General features: G+C 34.5%; 1 protein-coding gene across 1 annotated transcript in view; it reads left to right on the top strand.

Annotated features, from left to right (window-relative positions):
- The first annotated feature begins 212 nt into the window (after window positions 1-212).
- LOC142320980 (short stature homeobox protein 2-like) overlaps window positions 213-23,003 on the top strand; it is a 53,886-nt gene continuing 31,095 nt past the window's right edge. Inside the window, exon 1 of the mRNA XM_075358979.1 lies at window positions 213-423. Coding sequence (XP_075215094.1) covers window positions 213-423 — 211 coding nt within the window. The remainder of the gene's footprint in view (window positions 424-23,003) is intronic.

Genomic DNA, 23,003 nt, shown 5'->3' on the forward strand with positions numbered 1-23,003 from the left:
AAAGTGGATGAAAATATTTAAATTTAGAAGAAATTCGAAGAGAGGCACACGAGTATAAATACGAGTAACGACATTGTTTTTTAGTTATTTGTGAATCAAGCTCATCAGAACATTTTTTTTATTTTAAATAATTTAATAAAAAGTGTGTGATGATAAATTTTTAATCGGATCATGATGCGTGATGACACTTAACTGAGGGTTTGAAACACCCCATGGAGCAATTGACGCAGTTCGTATCGAAATCTTTTGAGGAGGGAGTTACGACCGTAGGAGTCGCTGGAGGAACAATAACAGGAGAAGCTTGGAGCGGGCCCTCATCACGAGGTTCAGTATCCCCGCTGGTAGATCCTGAATCACCGCCCCCCTCACCACCAGGGGCTCCGCCCCCTAGCCCACCAACGCCTTCACACCATATTACTGCAGGTAATTTTATAAGTAATTAATTTACTTTTAAATAATTAAAAATATAAAATGAGCATGCTTTTAAAATATTAAAATTAGCAATTTTGATTTTATTTTAATTTGTAGGCAGTTTATAGATATTTATGTACTTTTATCTTTTACAGATTTATATCTATTTAATGTTTGTTTTTTCATTATTTATTGGTCTTTTAGAAAATATCAAATAAAAAAAAGTGTAAAGCGACAGATAGGCTCGATCAAAAATAATATATTTAAAAATAAAAACAAAAAATTATTATTAAAACAAAAATTGATGTAGGTCTTGCTTTCACATTTTATTGCTTTTAATACAAAAATTTGTCGTATGCACTAAATTCTGATCATATTAGTCAATTAAATTATCAGCGCAACATGCTGATGCTTATTTTTTACTAATATACATAATAAAGTAGGAAAATTAAGAAAAATGATATTCCTGTAAGATAAATTTTTTTAAAGATTTCTACATCGCTTAAAATGCGTAAATTCAAAACACATTATTTCAGTACATATAATCAATAACAGGTCTAAATGCACCTTTTTATTCTTACTTTTTCTCACATTTGTAAAATTATTAAAAGAATATTTTATTTCAGTTCAGGATCAATAACCTGTCTCATCTAACATTCAAACATGTTACAAATATGATAACCCTTTTTTATGTACGAAAATGAATTGCAAAATCCTAATTTTTTAATGTTTTTTATTTGTACATTCTTTGTGTAGGAACGGTTATTCTTTCAGGAACAGAGAATTTTTTTTATCAATACCTATCAACAAGTTCGTTTTCTGTCATTAAAAGGTTTCTAGCACCATACCTGTTTAAACTTTTTAAATTAGTTAACCGACTTAAAAAAAATTAAGAATAAATCTTCAGAGTTATTTATTATGCTAACATTATAAGAATATCTTTGAACCTCATCGGGGATATTTTAAAGCATTATACAAGGTCTTGCAGAATAGAAAAGGTGTTTTGGATGTAATTAACGGAAGCCAGTTTCGTTCCCAAAAGTAATAAATCTTATTCCATGTAGTTTTGGTAAAGTGAATAAATTTCTTCGGAAATATCTCAGTTCTCTTTTCTAAATTACATTGGCTTGGTAATAGAAGTAATAACCAAGAAACGTCAGTGGTAATACAACCGATCATGCTAGAAGAATGATCTTCGTGCTGAAAGGATATTCTATTAAATAACACTAACGTGCGTGCGCACACATTAATACAGAGTAATTCATGAAGAATGTAAAAAACGTTTAGGAAATAATCTGCTGGTGAAAATAAAGAAGAAAGTTCATATAAACATAGGTACGAAATTGCTTCGTTAGCGAATAAGATTTCGTCCTGATATCTGCGACTTCAGTAAAACTAGGCCAGACTGTAATTCTTGGAATCCAAATTACGGGTAAATTTGTGGTTTTGTATGAAATATGACCTGAAAAATTGGAAAAACGAGGTCCCAGAACTCTACTTTTAATAGTTATCTAGAAATCTGGAATAAAAGACAAAACATCGAGTTCATTAAACACACTATTTTTATGTTTTTTGGCGTAAAATAACATTATTAAATAAAAATGTTTTAGATAATACTTGTAAGGAATTTTTTTCTAAGTAAAACGATATGAATAAAATACAAAGATTTTAAATACAAAGTAAGATTTTTGATTAATTAAAAATAGTATATATCAAATTATGACAAATTTTAACTAGGCATTAAACGAAAAGAATTTCAATATTACAAAACAAAATGATTAAGTATTTTAGAAAAATAAACATTCGAAATTTAACAAAAAATGAAAAATCAAATATAGTAACACATCAATAAAACAATTTATTAGACCACTATAAAGCTTATTAAAAATTAGTTTTATCTAAATTTGTTTGATATAATTTATTTCATAAGCTGGCAATACTAACAGCTGATTCTAAAGATTAAGTTTTTTGTATTGTATTTGAAAATCCTGATCCCCGTAGGGAAAGACCTTGTGAAGATCCCGGTCGCCACATCACCTCCTTCATTCCTAGCCCTGATGGGCTTTATCGGAGGTCGTCTTTTAGACCCTCTAAACTAAATAACACAACTCATCAGTTTGGCTTCTGTCAGTAGGCCACTACCACCAATGCAAATGACTCGGCAGACATTTCCATCAGTGTATTTACACAACTTACTACCGCCTTCATAAGAACTCTTCCAAACACGACCACCTACCAGAACTTACAACACTAAACTATCAAATTCACTGATTCGCCGGAACACGATTCCCACGCCTTCCTTTAACACCGAAGGTTTCAAACAAAAACTCTTCCTATTTCCAGTTAGAATATGCATTATGATCATTACTTGATTGAATCTTTAAACATTCAGAATAAGTAACCTCATACCAACAAAACAAGTGTTGATCGAAACAATGACAATGTTTTTCTACAATTCAATTTATTCAACGTCTTGATTTACTTAAAAATCAAGAAACAGATTCACAGATTTAATAAGCCTCTAACGAAAACATATCTCTCTCTGCTCTGGTCCGCTTTCGGGAGTGAGGTCAATGCCTACACCGCAGCTCCATCACAGAGTTCTCCACACATCCATTCTCATCCTGACAGCGAATATCTCTACTAGCCGGGTTCGATGCCAAAACGCCAATCTTGGCGAGGTAAACACCCAGTCGGGCCTCTAGCCCCCCGGGCTGCAATTCTATCTATACATCTACAACAGCATCAGACCTCCTCAGCCATCCTTTGTAGGGCCAAGAATCTAAGGAAACTAGCAAATATTTTCCATTCTCTTTCGGTTTACCATTTAACTTGAAAATTAAAACCGTAATTGATTTCGCAAACTGTCTAGCTACTTTGGTACGTTCAGCTTCGTATGTGGGATAGATATAAGAGAGAGATATTACCCGCTTCCTGATGAAATGCACACCAGCAGTACCAGGAAGGGTGGGTAGCCAGAGGTGGAAGTTTAGTCGGTAGTGCGCAGGAGTATATACGCACTAATAACATCTTGCGGAATCTATTAGTGACCCCAACACTGTCTTGGCGTCTGTAAAATGGATCCCTCCATCTCTACAGAAAAAAAGAAAAAGAGACAACAAAATGATGGCGCACAACATCGATGGCCCTATACTCCGAACACAAGTCTGAATTAATCAAACCAAATCTGGCCAACCTATCTTGAAAAGTACCACGTCCATAAAGAAACTGTGTAAGATGTCGATTAGGATAGAAATCCACCGAACCACCTGCATTTGAACAGCAATAGATATTTATATAAGTGAGCGTATGTCATTATTTAAAAATGTCTTATAAATTTTCCAATGAAGAATAATCAATCATTTTTGCTTATGGGTTGTGCATTTCCATTGCACAACCCACAGCGAGCATAATATAAAAGATTTCTGATTAGAAGGTTTCCAGGCTACAACGCCGGCAAGAATAACATCCTGTCACGGAAGAAGAAAACATAATTCATCACGTTGAACGTAGCCCAGGTATCAGTACCAGAAGAATTTTTTACCGCACTCGTTTAATAAAAAGTAAGGTGTGGTGAATACTTGGAAAAAATAAACCCCATATTTTAATTTTTTTAAAAATGCATAATTCACTTTCTACAGATTTTCCTGCACGATTTAACTTTTGTTACTCGATTTTGAACAATTGTTTTGAACAACTGTTGGATTCTATTTTGTTTAAAGCTGAATCCTTATTTACACAAAGTGGAAAAAAAACAGTTACTCGGAGTCATAAAAATTCGCACGGTACTGTCTATATCGGATTTCAACACTAGTTTCATGTAAAAATTTGCGGTATTATAGGCAAAGTATCGTAGCAACTCTTTACTTTCATTGAGAATGTTTCTAGTGCTTCATACTTAAACTTTTTGCAGAATATTTTGCCAGATCTGTTGGAAAATATTCCTGTGATAACAAGATGGCAGACGATTTTCCAGCAAGTTGAGACAACTCCACGCTTTTCTCTAGCAGTTAGACAACACTTAAATACGATTGTTTTAAACAAATGGATTGGACGTGGCAGACCAATCAAATACTTCTCAAAAAAGAGGTATCGAAATCACTTGGTACCTTTGGACTAATACCGGTGGGATTGAAACCATTAATATATGAACAAAAGTATAATACAAGAGAATAGTCAGTTATTGTAATTCTCAATGCCATACAACTTATACAGACGGAACGCAAAAGTGGCGGGAGTATCACAATTCTCCCTTCGAATCGCAGAGCCTGGACAGTGTCCCTTGCTGCTGTATGATTCTGTAATCGGGCGTGTTTCAAGGATTTTCTTTTAATGTCGGTTATAGGTTTTAAATTTTATTTTATTTATGGACAGATATTGTGATTTGCGTTCCTAATACAGAAGTACACTGTTGAAATATGGAATTCCACTGAAAACACTGTTCGTAGGGCAGAATGTTGTATCCATTGTGGCATAGGATATTTTCAACAGTTTATTTAGTTGTTTGGAAGTTAGTTTTATTGTCAATGTTTGTATCTGTTATTTTCCTATAATAATTCATTCTTTTGTTTTGCGCTATTGAATATATTATTTCGTTTAATACCAAGTTAAAATCTGTCACATTTTGATGTTTTGTTTTTAATAAACTTCGAAATTACTACGTTTATAAGTTTCCTAGGTCTTCATTCATACCATTTTTCTTATAATTCAATTTTCTACATGGTTTGTTTAAATCTTTTGTTTGTTTTTTACTCATTTAAGAAATTTATCTTACGCCAAATATAAAATAGTCCTCAATATCTTGTCTTTAACCCAAATTTATCGAAACTAAAAAACGGTTCTAGACCTATTATTTACAATTTGTAGATCTGATTCCATATAAACCACTAATTTACCCCTTATTGGGTCCCAAGAATTAGAGTCTGGTTTAATTTTATTGAAAGCGCAGAAATCAGGGTGGAATCTTACTTAACGAAGTATTTCCGAACCTATGTTTATATGAATTTTCTATTTTTCCCAGTAGAACATGTCCAGAGAGTTTGTTACATTCTTCGTGGATAACTTTGAATGTACTCAATGTATATTTAAATTTAAAGGACTGTTTGTGATTTTATCTTCTATTCATTTATTTAAGTTGGTCGGATTCATTAAAAAAAAGTCTCAAAACTTTCATGATGAAATCAAAATTTTTACTTTAAACTTTACTAATAAAAAGAAAAAAGCTGAATACTAATACTGATGTAATAAATAAAGTGACAAAAAGTTTTTAGTTTGAACCCATATCCTGCTATATTAATTTTGTCAGCCTTTTTTTTATAGTCTATCCAAAGGCTTGTTTGTACTATATATTTTAGTTGTCGTATTTTTGTCCTGCAAACCTGAAATAAAGATAATATAAAAACTATTAATCTGCATCCTATTTAATAAAATAGGCAAAATAAATCTTAAAATATGAAGATATACAACATATAACAAAGAATGAATTAAAAATCTCACAAAATTGAATAATTGGGATCATTTCAATTTACTAAATTTTTACTATTACTCATAAGATAGGAAAATTTAAATTTACTTAAATCATTATTTAATTAATCGTTTTTTTCTTATAAAAATGGTCATTTAAGTGATATGAAATCTATGTACCTTCGACTTATGAATATTATGAAATGAAAGGTATTTAAAATTATTATAATAAAATTGTTGCTGTAGAACATAAAACACCATGCGCTTTTGACGAATGAAAAAGTTCTAATCCACTCTATTCTGCTGAGTCCGTTTATTATTGATTAATGAGAATTAGAGTGTTGATGTGACAAACTTACGCAGAATAGAAGATTTGTAACTTCTGATAATTTTTATTGTTTAGCTGTAAGAATTTAAGTATCACTTTCTCTCCCTTATATTATTTTACAGGGCATAAGCAAATAAAAAGCGTGAAACATAGAAAATTATTTAAACGACGAATAAAATTTATTAAATACAAAATTTTAAAATTAATATCATAACTTTATCAACTGGTTTTGCGGCCAATTATAGCTGCTGATGATAACAACTGATTTGTAGAAATGAATAAAAGTTATTAGTGTATGGTTATGGAATTCAATTTGATTTGGATCTTTCATTTAGCATATCGATGTTTTGCTGTTAATTTTTGAATAAAAGTTTAACAGCGATGTACTAAAATATTGAATCTCAATACGTAGACTCTAACTAAAAGGAAAAGACACTAAATGTGGGTGAGAATAAAGCAACAATCTCTGAAGATGACTGCAAAAGCAACTGAAAGCGTTATGATGAGAAGTTTAAAAACTATGATGATGTGGTTTGTTTATTTTTTAAAGTAATATTTTTATATATATATATATATATATATATATATATATATACCACTGCCAATTAAAAACAGATTCAAAAACAATCAAATTGACAGACGTCCTGTATATAGTAAGGTAATCTAAGGCACAACAGCGTTGTTTTTTTTGCTTTTTCAGTTTAGTCTCTCGAACCATCGTAAGGTATTACTTCAGAGGATGAATGAGGATGACACGTATGAATGTAAATGAAATGTAGTTTTGTACAGTTTCAGGTTGACCATTCCTGAGACGTATGGTTAATTGAAAACCAACCACTAAAGAACACCGGTATCCACGATTTAGTATTCAAATGCGTATAAAAGTAACAACCTTTACTCAGATTTGAACCTCAGAACTCTGAACTTCGAAATCAGATGATTTGCTGATTTGCAACGACAAGTTCATCACTAGACCAACCCGGTGGGTAAGACACAACAGCAAGGTGATCTGAAAACTATTGTGGCCTGTTTTGGAGACGGATGGTTTTTAAAGCTGTTTTTGTTGTTTTTAAAATCGTCGTTCCATTTTTGTTTATAATTTGTAATACGTTTGTATAACATGTAATTCTGAGTTAAGTGAACCAAAAAAGATAGAAATCTTTTAATTAGTTAATGTAAAAATAATAATTGTGCAAAATTAATGCACGAAAACTTATTAGTCAGATTTTCTTTTTTATTAGATTTTTATTGATACGATGTATTTTCTATTCATAACTTTTTTTAACATCATAAAATTATATAATACAGTGAAACTAAAATTTTACTGGAAGAGTTTAACGTAATATGGATGATATATTTTAGCTATGATAAGCACATCGCGAGAGAAGATTACAAAGTATTTACTATATTACAATACGAGTTTATTACATTTTTAAGACCGTTTATTCAGTTAATGAAAAATTTTCATGTAGAAACAATTTTCATGAAGTAGAAATGGCAGGAAAAATTAGGTTTATTAACTTTCAATTCAATCTCGGCTTTTGGTTTAAATTGTATTTCTAAGCACTATTAAAATCAATTGATTATCTCAAAGAAAAAATTCAGAGTAACAGGTTACGGTTATTTTTTAACACAATTTTAACTACAAATAAAACTTACTATTCAAGATTAAATGCATATTTTTGGTACGAAATCCTCTGATGGTACTGAATGAAATTTTTGATTTCATGTACAATTTCAAAGATCTTTAAAAAACTTTCACATTTTTGTATTTAAGTTATGACCAATATTGTTTAAAATTCTGTTTAAAATCTTTTATCAATGAAATATGTTTATGAATGAAACTTGTTTTTAATAATAATAATAATAAAAAAGGAGATAACTTGAAACAGAATTAAAATGTACTGAGTAAAATATTCTATACGCATTTTTTTATTACAGTCTGATACAAAAATATATCTGATAATGATGGAAGAAATTATATTTTTCTTTTATAATTTACCTTAAAACTTAAACAATAAAGGAAATGGTTGTGTGGTTATATTTACATTCTGTTAAGTTAGTTTAATAAGTTTAAAATGTTATTAAAAATAACGTAAAAGCAGATCAATTCACACTCTTAAAATTCTGAATTGAATAATTGATGTTTCACATCAGAACCTTAAGAAATCTAGCCACCAGAAGATTTTGGTAATCACTTGGGTGTGTAAACCTATTAGGCTCCCTGACTAAGAATTCTATGTTTTTCCAGTTTATCCTCAGTATCTCCACAGTTAGGTCCAACCGCCGCAGCATATAATCGCGGAGACTATTGCAATTGGCAAGGTGCCTAGTCGTTGTTCGTCCCGGTGGGGAAAATTTGGCACTAATTCAGTGAAAGGAAGACGATTGTCGGTCCATAAACTCTTGAACCGAGCAGTATTCTTAGAAGTATGATACATCTTTTGTTTCTATTTCCTTCCAAGGATTTCCCTATATTCTCTGCAACTCTTGCAGTTCAATCAGTGGTTCGACTGACGGAGTGAACAAATGGCTAGAATGCTTCTGTCCTTCCTTGGACAACCCAAGATCTTATGGCCATCTTCACACTTTACACTGCGGAAGGGTCGCATGCAATCGTTTTTAGAATTGCCGTATTGCTGGTGCTTGCACTCTACCAGACCGAGAGGCTTTCTGGGTGTTTCAATCGTAGCACAACACTTAGCGATATATTTCAAGTTAAAAATATTTCTATTATTTTCTTGAGGTTCAAGGTTTACAAAGAATGTTGATATCGAATCCTTTGTTTCTCGATGATGTGCATTCACTACGCTTCGGACTATGCCTATGTCCCGCAATTTCCTCCTTGACCATGTCCACCGGAACTGAATAGTGTAAATTCCTGACCATCTGAAATGCCCTTTCATCCATCCTAGTTAGTGTATATCCAATGCATGTTTGCTCACAAACAATAATTCTTTTGTAAACCTAAATGTTTTTCGAGATAACACGAAGTTGTTTGGCACAGATTAGCCGTATACTGTAATCACCCCTATCTACAACCGTTTCAAACAGTTTGGTAGGTTTTTGATCCGATTTGAGAAAGGTAAATCATTAGAATTATTGTTCGGGGTTTGTGGCACTCCAGATTTGCGGGCACAGGCACAGTCTGCCACGGAAAGGTGCCCGGTTGAGATTCCATAACATCATCTTCTGTATCACTCTAAAGTGATACGAAAAATGATATTATGTTTGATGTTTCATTACGAAAGTGAACCCGCTGCCAAATTAGAGAGATAATTTTCTGAGATCCCTGATTGAGGACGCCAGTGACCCACGTTTCCGAGAGGTCAGTAAACAACTTTTGCAAGACGACGTCTCACGATTCGGATCATCTGAGAGCTTATCCATTTTTACACTCCAACACAGCCTATAAATTAGCCAGAACAAACGATTAAAGAGAAAGACTTAAATGTTGATAATTAAAAATACCTCGTACGATTCTTTTTCGTCCAAAATCCGCTACGAGGCCAACAATAATCAGATGCACAACCTTTTATTTCACAGAGATGTCAAATAAATAACAGCACTAAAAACAAACATAGTTGGACGAAAAGTTTTTTTGTAATCTTAGTACCAGTTACTTATTTATCATTTATAATATTTTTTGTAGCATAGCATTTTTATCGTGTTACTTTGTTTTATTTAATAATTTTTTACCCCATTCTTCTCGTTATACGGTGATTTTAAAAAGTGTTTTATCGGCTTTTATTTTTTCTTGATTATTTTCAGAAATTTTTATCGCAGCTTTTAGGGTTCGTTGAAAATAATTCATACGACAATTGTGCATAAGGGTATATGATATAACCAACTATAAACAGATGAGGGAGAGTTATATTTATATAGTTTGGTGCGCGGGTGGGCTTTGAGATCGGGTTAAAACTGAGCGGATGTTTTTAGAATGAGAGTACTGTTGCGTTCATGTTGCTTGCAATCCAATTTGCCATTTCGACCACTCTAATGAGATTTTTTTCAAACCCTCACCCGCTCACCTACTCCATCCACCACCCTTTACAGTTACTAAAAAAAAGCCGCCCCTACTAAAGCAGATAACCAGATTTTTTATCCGTCCGTTTGTTTTTATTATATTGTGTTTCTCTTTTTGCGCTTTGTTACAGTTCGTTATGGCGACGGCGGCTGCCTCGCATCAGAGCAAATGGAAATTATTCCTCCAACCCTGAGCAACATAATTTAAACACGGCTTCCGCTCTGCATAAACGGGCCAACCGGGGGATGTAAAATAAAACAGTTATTTATTTTGTTCCCCGCTTCACTTCTCCCATATTTTAACACAAGCCTAATTAATATCTGCAAGCATTTTATATGATCTCACTGCATATCAATTTAGCTTTTGCCTTGTAAACTAGAGTACGAGGTAATCTTATTATAGTTGTTCTGAATTTAAATTACTTTGTACCTTAGTAATTTTAGTAATTAAATAATTTTACAATCGAATTACTACGTTTCAATTTTTCTACGTTATTTATTCTATTTAATTTTTATGTATGTATTCTGAAATAATGAAATAATAAATTTAAAGCTCGTAGTAACATCTTTTGACAGTCTTCATTTTATCAGTTTTACTTTGTTTTCTCTACGCACTGTTTAAAAGTTATAGAAAACTATTACATCCAATAAGTTTATTCAGTCACGTAGTGTAAGCACTGATTGTATATCTCATAGTCTTCTGGGATTACTTATTTTTTCGTCAGAATTTTCAGAATTCATGGTGCATCCTATTTTTCAGCTACAGTTTTTTTTTTTAATCCAGTGGTGATCACCACTTTTTTAATCTCTCTAGAGCTCTATATATTTATAAGTTTACTTTAAAGCCGTTTTAAATAATCATTTATTTATTTATGAAGTAAGATAAAAACATAAAAAATCTCTACAGAGTAACACAAACTCAGCTCTTGTAACACATCACGAGTAACGTACAAATGGTAAATGATATAAAAAAATTTATCAAAGCGAAAATATTAAAATTTTATTTCCTTTCTGCGTCTAATATTTTGTGTACCTAATTATTTTCTATCTAAAACTTTTAAATTATTCCAACCCATATTTAAGCATTTGATGAAACGGACCTTATTTGCACATGAAATACATTTAACAAGTTGAATATGTTTCTCGTAATTTCTAATAATTTACAACTTGAGAATATATTGACCTACTTCTATGAAATTTTCTTCAAAAAGCTGAAACTCCTTTTTGAGGACGTACTTAGTTTCACATGCTTATGCTGATGTTTGAATGGGAAGGATGAAGAACAAAGATCGAGTTAGTTTTTTCATTGTAAAATATTCATAACAGTTTGTGAATTGTCTGAATGTCTACCTTTTAAACCTAAAAACATAAATTTATTATTACTTTAGATAATTTGGATGCTTTCTCAGTCTTTTTATTTTTTAAAACTACTTTTTTTTCCTTCGCCGGACCCGCAATTAAGCATAGAACAGCGTAGGAGGTGTCCTTTCTACTCTAACAGCCCTTTTCACCAACCGGCAGTATGTCCGGCACGGCAGGTCGGGCTGCCGGTCGGATCTTTATTTTATATTATATTAGTAAGCAACCCATTAGAATACCCCACTTCCTGTGTAGTTTTTAGCAGAAATCCTACATGAGGCTATCCAGCTTCCAGTTGTCATTATTCAAAAACTCCACAAGGGGTCCCCGATCCCTCATCAAGAATGGCCCACTTCGGCGAACTGTCCTCCAGATCGAGGCTGCCCTTCCTAACTAAACACACGCACAGTTGCACACGATCGAGGTCCCAACCGTCCCGGGATTTTGTCTTCAATATTCTAGAAGCTAGTATCTCCACATTTCCCCAGGCCTGCCTGCTAGAAAGTATATAAACCGTAGTCCTCAATCTAGTAAGCCAGGTCAAACCCAGCTCCTGTCGAACACCATCCCACCTACAACACTGGTATATGGTGTGATCCGGAGTGTCCTGTGATTCGTAGTATCTGCAAACACAGGTAGCGCGTTTACCAAACCGGCATAGGTACCCCTCAAACTCACCATGCCCGGTTAGCAGCTGGAACAGGTAGAATCCCATCCCAAAGCCACGCTAAACCCACAGATCAATGCTATGTATAATGCGTCTTGTCCATTCTCCCGTAGGAGAAGCATTCCAGACTTCCTTACGATCTCTCAAAAGGATTTGTCTAGCCTCGACTTTAGGCATTCCGTTGTACACACTGTACAGCATTTGAGCCCTCAGCTGAACAGGAGCCCTCAGCCCGAAACCACTTCAGCAGCATTATGGGAAAGAGTCCTGTATGCCCCAATAATTTTTTATTAGACTGCTTATTAACATTCCTTTTACCGGTAAATGTATCCATTTAGGCAAGGACCGCAAAGAAAATTATGGGTAAAGCCACTTGGCTGTCAAATCATGGGTAAAAATGCAGGATAAGTCGCCTCTTGAACGACCGCGGTCCAACATTACTTAGTCTTATGATTTCTCGCAATAGCTGGAGCTTTTATATCGTTATAAAAAGATTTATTACTAACGCTTCACGATTAATTCAGCGTATAAAGAACTGCTGTTATTGAATTCTTGGATATCATACGTCTAGATAGCTTTTAAAATCGTCAAGTATTCAGCTTCAATTTCATGCGATGAAACGTGAGGCTGTTCATGCTTTAATTTCTTTAAATTAATAGTTACTTTGGTTATAAATTGTTTTCTTGTAAACAAGCGTACGCCGTGTGTGCTGTCAATCCAAATATAACCCTATGTTTTTCAGTTTTAAGAGACAAGTGCTTTTAAGCAGAATAAAAGTGATGTTAGCCGATTTATTCTCATTAAGTTTAAAGAGCCGTTCGTTTAGCCAGCCTTGTAATAAATCTGAAAATACCTGTATTTATTGAATATTTGTAACTGGAACGTTGCTTATAACTATAACTAATGTCATCAACATACTTTACAACGGTCGTTCTGGAATAGGAAATAAATCTAATACGTAGCTTTCTTAGATAAACTATATAACTGGATGTAAGGTTGGCGATTGATCACGAAATTAAATTTAATACTACCGGTCTTTAAGGGATAAGCATAGAACAATATGAAAGACTAACAAGAAAAAATGAAGAATACTACTCTCTTTCCTCAAAAATAATTTAATTAAACTGATTTTTTTACAATTAAATATTTACAATGTGTTTCCTCGGAACAATGAATAGAGTATATAGATATAATGAATAGGATTAGACATTTAGGCTAAATATCTATAACTGATTTGAAAGAGAGCAAGCTTTTAATTTACAACTGAACTAAATAAATAAAGGAGTTAAGGAGGAATTAAGGCTAAAGGAGGAGTTAGTTGCTTAATTTACAGCAACCAACTCCTCCTCTATATTCCGCTTTTTTTCTGAATAGCACCCTGAAACAGTTGCCGTTGGATGAATAAAATGTGTTTTTTTTTTATAGCAAGCGAAAAAATGTTGTGGCTGACCGAGACTCGAACCTAGAATCTCTGGATGAAAAATAGAGACGATACCATTTCGTCATGAAGATAGGCAATTAAATTAATAATCTTATTAATTTGTTCAATGATGACATTGTACAACATGAAAATTAAACAGGATATGAATTGATTTGTTCTCAAAAACTCGTAATTTTTTCATAAAGAATTTTTCAAAGATTATTTTCCTAGAGTTTGAAGACGGGTAACAGGGAGACTAATAAGTCTTATTATTAATAAGTCTTTTTAAGACTTATTAATGATATTTTTTACGAAATGTTTTTGGTGAACAAATCATTTTGATAGAATTGTGGCCACACAATAGCTCGATCTGACTCCCCCAGATTTCTTTCTATGGGGAGGCGGCAAAACTACGCACGATTGACGAACTAAAAATTGCAGTAACGGCATACGTACGAGATATTACATTACATAAGCTGGTTAAAGTAGTTGAATACAAACTGAAACGTGTGCAGTGTTGTATTGATGTTGAAGGAGGTCATTTTCAACACTTTTTATAAACTATTCCAGTTATTGTAATACCCGTTTATATAAAATAACGTATAAATACAAAGTAATAACTTAGAAAATTTTTGTCATTATACTCCATAATTCCAGCGCACAGCAACTTCCCGAACCCCATTTTATATATATCACTGTTTATATATGTTTCTCACACTATTTTTTCTGGATAAAAATATTTGAAAAATAATCAAAATAAATGTTTTACGTTAAAACTGATGTAGTTCATGAATTAAATATGCATTTATATTATCTTCAGTATTATTTTAAATATATCTATTTTTATAACTGTATTTGGTGTTTACTAATAAAGGTTATGCACCGGTGTTTCACTGTGTTGTTGAATGCATGTTTATTTGAGCATACATTCTTATTAAATAATTTTTATATTACCTAAATAATTATTTATTAGTTCTTCCTTAAAAATAAATAGTTATATTTTGCAAAATAAGTTTTAAGCAGATTTATCTATGAAATAAAATAATACGTTACGAATCTTACATGTTAATAGTATGTATATGTGAGTCTAATAGTAAACTATTAGACTCGTAGTTCATGTTTTTGAAACAGTTTTATTAATTTGTGAAATTGTTTTGAAGCAAAATTTAGTATCTTTCATAGTCATGAAATAATGGGTTAAATTTCATCTTTACTTGCCCGGTAACTTAACGTTTTTTTATGCTTTTTTTGGTTTGTCATTTTGTTCTCCTTTTCCTCATACTCATATTCCTAGAACCATTTTCACAAATAAGAAGAAAAAAATTATTTACAAGCAGTTCTCAGATACAAAGATAAAAACGATACAAACATACCGACCTCACTCTATTCTCTGGTAGATTAGTCAGGGAATAAACTATATATGTTTTATAAGTATTGTAAACTATATTTCCCCTCATTTACAGTGTTGTGGGAAAAATATAAGAAGTAACTCTACATTTCATTTTTCTTTTAACCTCTTGCTAGATTTCCTTTTAGAATAAGTCGGACCGGGCTAAATATTTTTAGAGATATTCTCAAGTAGGTCAGAAGTGACGGTCATAACTGAGGACCATAAGTCGTGAAGTATAACTGAGCCTACTTCGAAAAATATCGTAATAATTTTTTTTATATGTTTAAAGGTGTTTATATGAACCACCCACCCTTATGCTGAAAGGAAAAAAGGAAATAGGGCCCACACCAATAAAGAAAACGCTGAAATTTTGGCAGAAACCTTCAATAGACTCCTCAACTGTGACGACCCTTCAGAGCTTTTTGAGATTGACACTGAAACTCCAGTTAAAACTTTACTGGGTTTTATCAACATGTCAACAATTCAAGAAGTTCTCGCAACCTTAAATGAAATAAAAAACTACAAAGCAAGCGGAGAAGACCAGCTTTTCGCAGAACTCTGGAAACACTCATCAATTTATTCAGTCAAAACTTCCCTACATCTATGCCTCGTGAAAATATGGAACGAAGAAAAACTTCCAGAACACTGGACCACAGCCCTCATTCATCCATTACATAAAAAAGGGGATAAAACTAATCCGGAAAACTACAGAGGTATATCTCTCCTGGTTTGCACATACAAAATCACCTTCGACAACTTTAAAAGGGATTATGATTGTATACACCGACCATCCATGCTGAATATTCTGAGAAACCTGAGCCTTCACCCTAAACTCGTAAACATGATAAAATTAACTTTAACCAATACCCAGTCCAGAGTGAAATTCAGAGGTGAACTCTCTCGACCCTTCTCCATAAAAACTGGATTGAGGCAAGGAGACGGCCTCTCACCACTCCTTTTTAACTGCGCCCTCGAATTTGTCATGAGAAAATGGTATGAAATAAATCCCAAAAATATAAAAATGAGTACTAAGAAAAACTCCATCACACTAAATTGCCTGGTATTTGCAAAAAAAAACTTAAACATTATAAAACTGTAGTTCAGCCAGAAGTCACCTACGGATCGAGACCCTTTTCAAAATCACTCAGAAAAACCGAATTGATAAAATTCTGAAAATAGAGAGGAGAATTGTCAGAACGTGTATAAAAAAACACCAAAAAGAAGGCCAATGGTGGATTGTGCCAAATGAGGTGGTGTATCGTGAAATAGAGCCTGTTACTGATACTATGCGGAAAAAAAGAATCTCTTTCTTTGGTCATCTCATAAGGACACCGGAAACAAGACTGTCAAGAAATATCATTGAAAAGTTCTGGTTCCAAAAGCTAGAAGTAGGATGGATCAAAGAAATTAGAGAAGATATGAAAGAATTGGGAATTTCCCTGACTGACCTATAGAATAAAACTGGAAAAAATTACAAAGCTAAAAGACAAAAACATTAGATTTAAACAAAAGACAGACAAACGACACAATACAACGAAGATGAACAAAAGTTTACAGATGAAGGAAAGAAAGCAAGATCTGAACAGATGAAGAAATACTGGGCAGCTTGGAAGAATAAAATAACACGCTTTTCTCAGAAAAGATCTAACTAAAATTGACTTAAGTGGTCCCACGTTGGCCGTAAAAGCATAATAATAATAATAAAAATGCCCTGAGGTAGGTAATCCCCACGTCCGGAACACAACATCTACGTTCCACGTCCAGGGCGGCAACAGCTGGCTAACGGAGCTCCGAGTAAATTCCTCGGATGTATTACTTTATTGACCTGTCTCCATCTTCAGGTAAACAGACGGATTGGATTTTTCGGCAGCCTGCAGGATATGAACAATTTATTGATTAGGAAGTGGACACATAGCAAACTTAGAGCTGGCGATGTGGCGGCCAGGGTCAATGTTATTGCAGGTGTAACGGAGACCCTTCCGTTGTCCACATGCCCCCTGGGATGCAAGCATGTAGCAATGGTGCCCATGTATGTCGGTGCATGGGAGCTCTGAAAGCTTCGGTGAGTAGGAGCCTGGAGTCAGTGCAGAGACTGCGTATCCGCTCTCTGCCAGGACATATGCCGGTTCCACCGGAGTACCGAATTGGACCTCCAAGGTTAGTAGCCCTGGAGTGGGGGTGTACCCCGGCGGCTAGCCTTGCTACAAAAGGGATTAACCGTTCATGAATATTGAACAATCAAACGTGGCAGAGGGTGCACGTAAACACCCTCGTTTAGAATCCTCCGATTCGCCACAAGCGAAGAGGAAAAAGAGTAAAGAGTGTGACAAAATCAAGAAAGATGGTGATAGAATCAGTAAAGACTTACGTAAAAGCTTATTTGGCTATAGTGTACCTAAGCCAAGATTTTTAATTATTACAAAGGAGAATGGAAACTTCCAAAAAGTTAGTCCATTCTTAATCGCAAGAAAAATTACAAATTGTGCTGGTGGTCCCGTTAAAGAAATCCGAAAGACTTTTAATGGATTGCACGTCGAAACTATCAACGACGTGCAAATCCAGAAAGCCCAGGCGTTGAAGAAGATCGGTGAATTTGAGGTTTCTGTCCAACCGCATAGCACACTGAACTCTTGCAGAGGAGTTGTTGTTTGTCGCGATCTTCTTAATTGTACAGAAGAAGAAATTGTACAAGAAATGTTGAGTCAGGGAGTGACTCAGTGTCGCAGACTAACCATGCGAAGAAATGGTGAAGTTGTTCCTTCGGCCTCGCATGTTTTAACATTTAATAGGCCGAATCTTCCTGAAAAGGTACGAGCTGGCATCCATCGGCTTGATGTACGAGCATTTATTCCGCAGCCGATGAGATGTTTTAAGTGTCAACGATTCGGACACACAGCAGCTAGATGTGAAGCGCAGGAAATATGTATATGTGGAGAGAAAACACATGAGGGGGACCCATTTAAAGACCCTCCAACCTGCGTTAACTGTAAAGGGCATCACAATTGTCGTTCAAGAAACTGCCCTACATATAAATTAGAAACAGCGATTCAAGAAGTTAAAACGCTTCAGAAGGTCAGTTACCCTGAAGCGAAGAAAATTGTTAATCAGCGTACACCACGACCATCGACTTCTTACGCAGAAGCAGGGGCTGCCCCTTCCACATTTAAAATTAACGTGGAGCAGTTGCTTAACACGATGGCTCCAAGTCTTGCGACGATGATTGAAAGAATCATTGATTCAAAGATTGAGTCGACTCATCGGATGGAACAAACTAAACATGAGAAGGCTCACTCTCCGTCTGACGCCGTTCACATGAGAGACGCACCAGCACAGTTTAAATAACCAGCTAATCCTGCGATTACTAAGCCACCAACTGAAGTAAGAATAAAAAATCTTGACTTATCTAGCAAAGAGAAACGGATCACTCCGTCGTCTAGTCACAAGTTTAAAGAAATTGTGGCAAGAAAATCTGAATCTACGGAAATGGAGGTACAAGTTATTATTGAGAAACCACCAGACGTAGAGAATATAAAACCTGTACCAATAGAGCCTCCAAAAGCGCAAAGATCAGCTTCAGTGAGAGCATCTATTTCAGCTGGACCCAGTACTGCAGTAGAGATAGAGTCCAGCTCATCCGCTGCGGAGAGTGCATCGCTTATTAGTTTAGATTCCCTAGCAAAGATGCTAACAGCACCGACGAAACTTTCATCAACTGACGTCAGCCGCAGAACATCACTGGCATCCGAAAGAGAGGAAGACGATGCCATGTCTGAGGCCTCAGATACGCTGTCATCAGAGGTTGAGGCCGTCAGAAGAATGGAGAAACGGTGCAAGAAAGGATGGCCGAAAGGAAAGCCTAGAAAGTAATATTCCTTACAGGTAACACATCCCACGTCTTTCATAATCTGGTCGTTATACTTGAGCCACTGTCTTCCTTTACATCTTTCCTTCCACTATACCTTCTAATATTATTTCAGTCAACCCGTCATGTCTTAACAAAAGGTCAACCCAGTTGGTCCATCCTTAATACCTTCTCATTGTTCACCCACCAGATTTTCTTCATTCTGAGGTAGGACCAGATCTCAGAAGCTTTAATTTTCTTTTCCTTCTCTACTCTAAGAGTCCACGTCTCGCTTCCGTACAAAAATACACTCCACAAAAAAAGATTTAACAGAGTTTTCTTGAGGTCATAGTTACGTTTGTTTGAAATGAATACGTTACGCTTTTTGTTAAAGCCATTCTTAGCCTGGTTGAAGCAGCTCATTTTTCCTTTTTTGATCGGCTATCTGACGTTATCTTACTGCCAACTATGTAAAACAGTTCACATTTTCTAAAGAGTATCCTCTCAGTATGCATTGTGCTTTCGTTTGATTCCGACTTGCCATACGTATTTTAATTTTAGCTTTACTAATGTACATATTATACCCTGTACTGAGCATGAATTCTATCTCTTTCAAATATATATATTATGTCTTGCTCATTCTCTGCCCATACTGCTATATCATTCAGCAAATTCCACAATAGCTACTCTTTTCCTTGAGTCGTTGCCCCTTCCACTTCTCCCAACTTTTCTCTGATCTCTTTAGCGTTTAATTAACTTTAATTAAAGAAATGTTGGCACCTAAATAATTAAACTTAATTTTCTATATTACAATTTCGTTTTATTTATATCATTACATGCAAAGAATATTACATTATTATTAAGTTTAATACTGTAAACTTAGCAGTGATTTTTAAAACAATTTACGTTGGAAATGTACTTAAAGCTATATATCACTGTTAACTGTGTCTAACCAAGGTGGTACAGGAAAATGTTTATATAAAATTATAAACTAAAAATTATTACTTAAAATTATAAACAGGTGGATTTAATATTTTTAATGAACTGTGTGTTAGGTTTGCGCATTTTTTTAAATTTCGATTATGGAGAAAATAAATAATCCCTAATGAATTAATGAAAATTTATATGAAATGTACTCTCTACGATGTTATTAAAACACAGCTATGTTTACTAACTGATATCAAAGAGCGTGGTTTCGAAATGTAATTTTAGTTTTAATCAAACGCAATAGAAAATCTACATACTAAATAATCAGTGATAATAGTTTTATTAATATTATGAATTAATTTTGTTTATTAAATTTATAGTCGTATTTAGTATTACAAATGTATTGACTATGTTAGCTAGACTACATATATTAAATTTGTATTATAAAACAAAAATTTCCTCGATATTTTACGGCCAGATATTTTCAAACTAAATTATAGAACAAATTAGTTACTGTGTTAGTAAACTACTAGATGTATTAGTTATATTTTAATTTTAAAAAAAATTGTGAACATTATATATGAATATATTTTCTTTTAATTAATGATGAAAAGAGTGAGATATTTTTTCCTGATCTTCAATAATTTTTTTTTTCTAATTTATCGTAGTTATATAAACTAGGAAAATATTTCTCTGTTATATTGCTTTATAATCATGAAAGTATTGATTTTAATTATTTTCTTATTTTTAGATTCAGATTTATTTTATTTTTCGTTAAACGTTTATAATTTCATTTTTAAAATACTGATTTCATCAAAACATTTTTAAGAACAATTTTATCTATTGTATGTATGAAAATAAAATATTTTTTTATTTTTATACTTTCTATTATTATTATTATTATTATTAATAGAATATGGGGACGCCATATTAGGTATGAGGACGCCCATATTGACGACCTGACCGTGCTGGTCGCAGCCAGCACAGAAGGAGAGGTCGAAGATATCGCAAGTAACGCGGTGGAGATGATAAGGAATGATAAGGCGGGAGAATAGGGGAATAGGTCTGGCCCCACATAAGAATGCTACCCTCGCTTTGGTAGGCCGAAGAAGGATCCGAGTTATTTTCATCACGGTTGACAGGGTAAGGATCACCACGTCGGGGTGTGTCAACAAAATCCGGTTTGTTTAACGTTCACCTGCGGGAGGTGACAAAGAGAACAGAGTCGGTAATGAACAACATAGGGAGACTTATGGGGAGGCGGGCTGGTCCCAGGCAAAGTAAAGAAGAATGATACCGTCCGTTGCATTGTCTGTTGTATTGTACTCTGTGCCCGCCTGGGCAGATGCTGTTTCCAAAAAGAGAAACGTGAGGATGCTAGCATCACTACATTATGTATGAGCGGCCATTCGAATCGTTTCAGCGCACAGAACGATTTCAACCATTGCGGTAGAAGTTATAGCGGAAAATATACTTGTTCACCTGAAAGCAATGCAGTTAAAAGGATGAATGAAGGCATACCTAAGGGTGAGGCACGTAGATTGGCATTGGAAGAATGGCAGCCGGAGTGGGACGGAGCTCCCCTCAGTAGGTTGGTGTGGACCAGGTGACTGATCCCCAGGATAGGGCCGTGGGTCTGAAGGAATCATGGCCAGGTGGACTACTACCTCGCCCAGTTCCTTTCGAGCCATGGTGAGGTTGCCTTTTATCTGCATCATTTTCGCAGGAGGAGATCCCCGGGTGTATTTACTGCGGCATCGAAGACACCCCGGAGCATACCTTTTCTGGCTGTACCAGATGGACTGCAGTCAGGCGGGGAAACAACTTATAGTGGCTGACCCCGGCTTACATCATTGAATTTACGCTCAAAGGAAAGCAAGAATGGGACGCTATAGGAGAAATGGTCACGCACATCTTACAAACCAAAGAAGCTAACAGCAGGATATGGGGTGCTAATTAGACAAACCAAAGACGAAGATCTCTAAACAAAGGAAAGAGATGAAGATAAGGACGGGGGAGCAAGGAGGTGACGGACAGAGCCCCTGCAGAGCCGTCTTTCGTCCACGCTTGCGTGGATGGGCGTCGGTGATGAAGCACAGGAACTCTGGAATCTCCGAGATCGGAGGCACCTCCCAGGGCTGTGTAATGCGGGTCAGGCTCCGAGAGGGGAGTTAGGTGAGTTGGTGGTTTAGTTAGTATGGCGCAGGCACACATACGCACATTAACAAGATCTTGCGGAACCTGTTAGCGATCCCCACGACGTCCGTAAATAGGATTCCTCCACCTCAGCTATAAAAAAAAAACAAAAAGTATATTAGTACAGGCAATTTGTCATCAAAATAGGCTATATTTGAAAATCCTTTCCTACCGATTGATCTTTTGTCCATGCGTTAGGGGTGATGAGGGAAGCTTAACTCCAGATTTTTAACATCCCCCTCCCATAGATTTTTGAAATCTCGAAATACTCAAAAAGTTTTTGAAATGCGTTTTTCTCTGAATATATGCATTTTAGAGAAAAGTTTTTCAAATAAAAAATGTAGAGGACATTCTTCTCTACAATTAATGTTTTTGAAGTTATGCCGTATAATTTGAAATTGAAATACTAGGTGGCGCTGACGTTGTAAAAAACGTTGTAAACGAGTAGACCGGTTTCGAACACGTGCCCAATTCACAACATTTTCACACTTTCGCAAGCTAAAGTACCAAAACGGTAAGTCGTACAAGAAAATTGTTTAAATAAAAGTTGTCTGTTTTTTTTTAGATTAACAACTTTTCCAAATGCAATACAGACGAAAAACAATTGTTTCCGGTGAAAAAACCGAAAAAAACACGTTTATTACAACTTCTGCGCCACCTAGTATTTGAATTTCAAATTATACGGCATAACTTTAAAGACATTAATTGTAGAGGAGAATGTCCTCTACATTTTTTGTTTGATAAACTTTGCTCAAATGCATAGATTCAGAGAAAAACGCATTTCAAAAACTTTTTGAATTTTTCAAAAATCTTAGGGAGGGGGGTGTTAAAAATCTGGAGTTAAGCTTCCCTCATCATCCCTAACATATGGAAAAAACATCAATCGGTAGGTAAGGATTTTCAAATAAAAATACAAATTGACTGTACTATATTGTTTCAGTACATTATTCACTACTGAATTTCATCAGCTACAGA

This window comes from Lycorma delicatula, chromosome 3 (assembly GCF_047948215.1).
Source record: "Lycorma delicatula isolate Av1 chromosome 3, ASM4794821v1, whole genome shotgun sequence".
NCBI classification, from domain to species: Eukaryota; Metazoa; Arthropoda; class Insecta; order Hemiptera; family Fulgoridae; genus Lycorma; species Lycorma delicatula.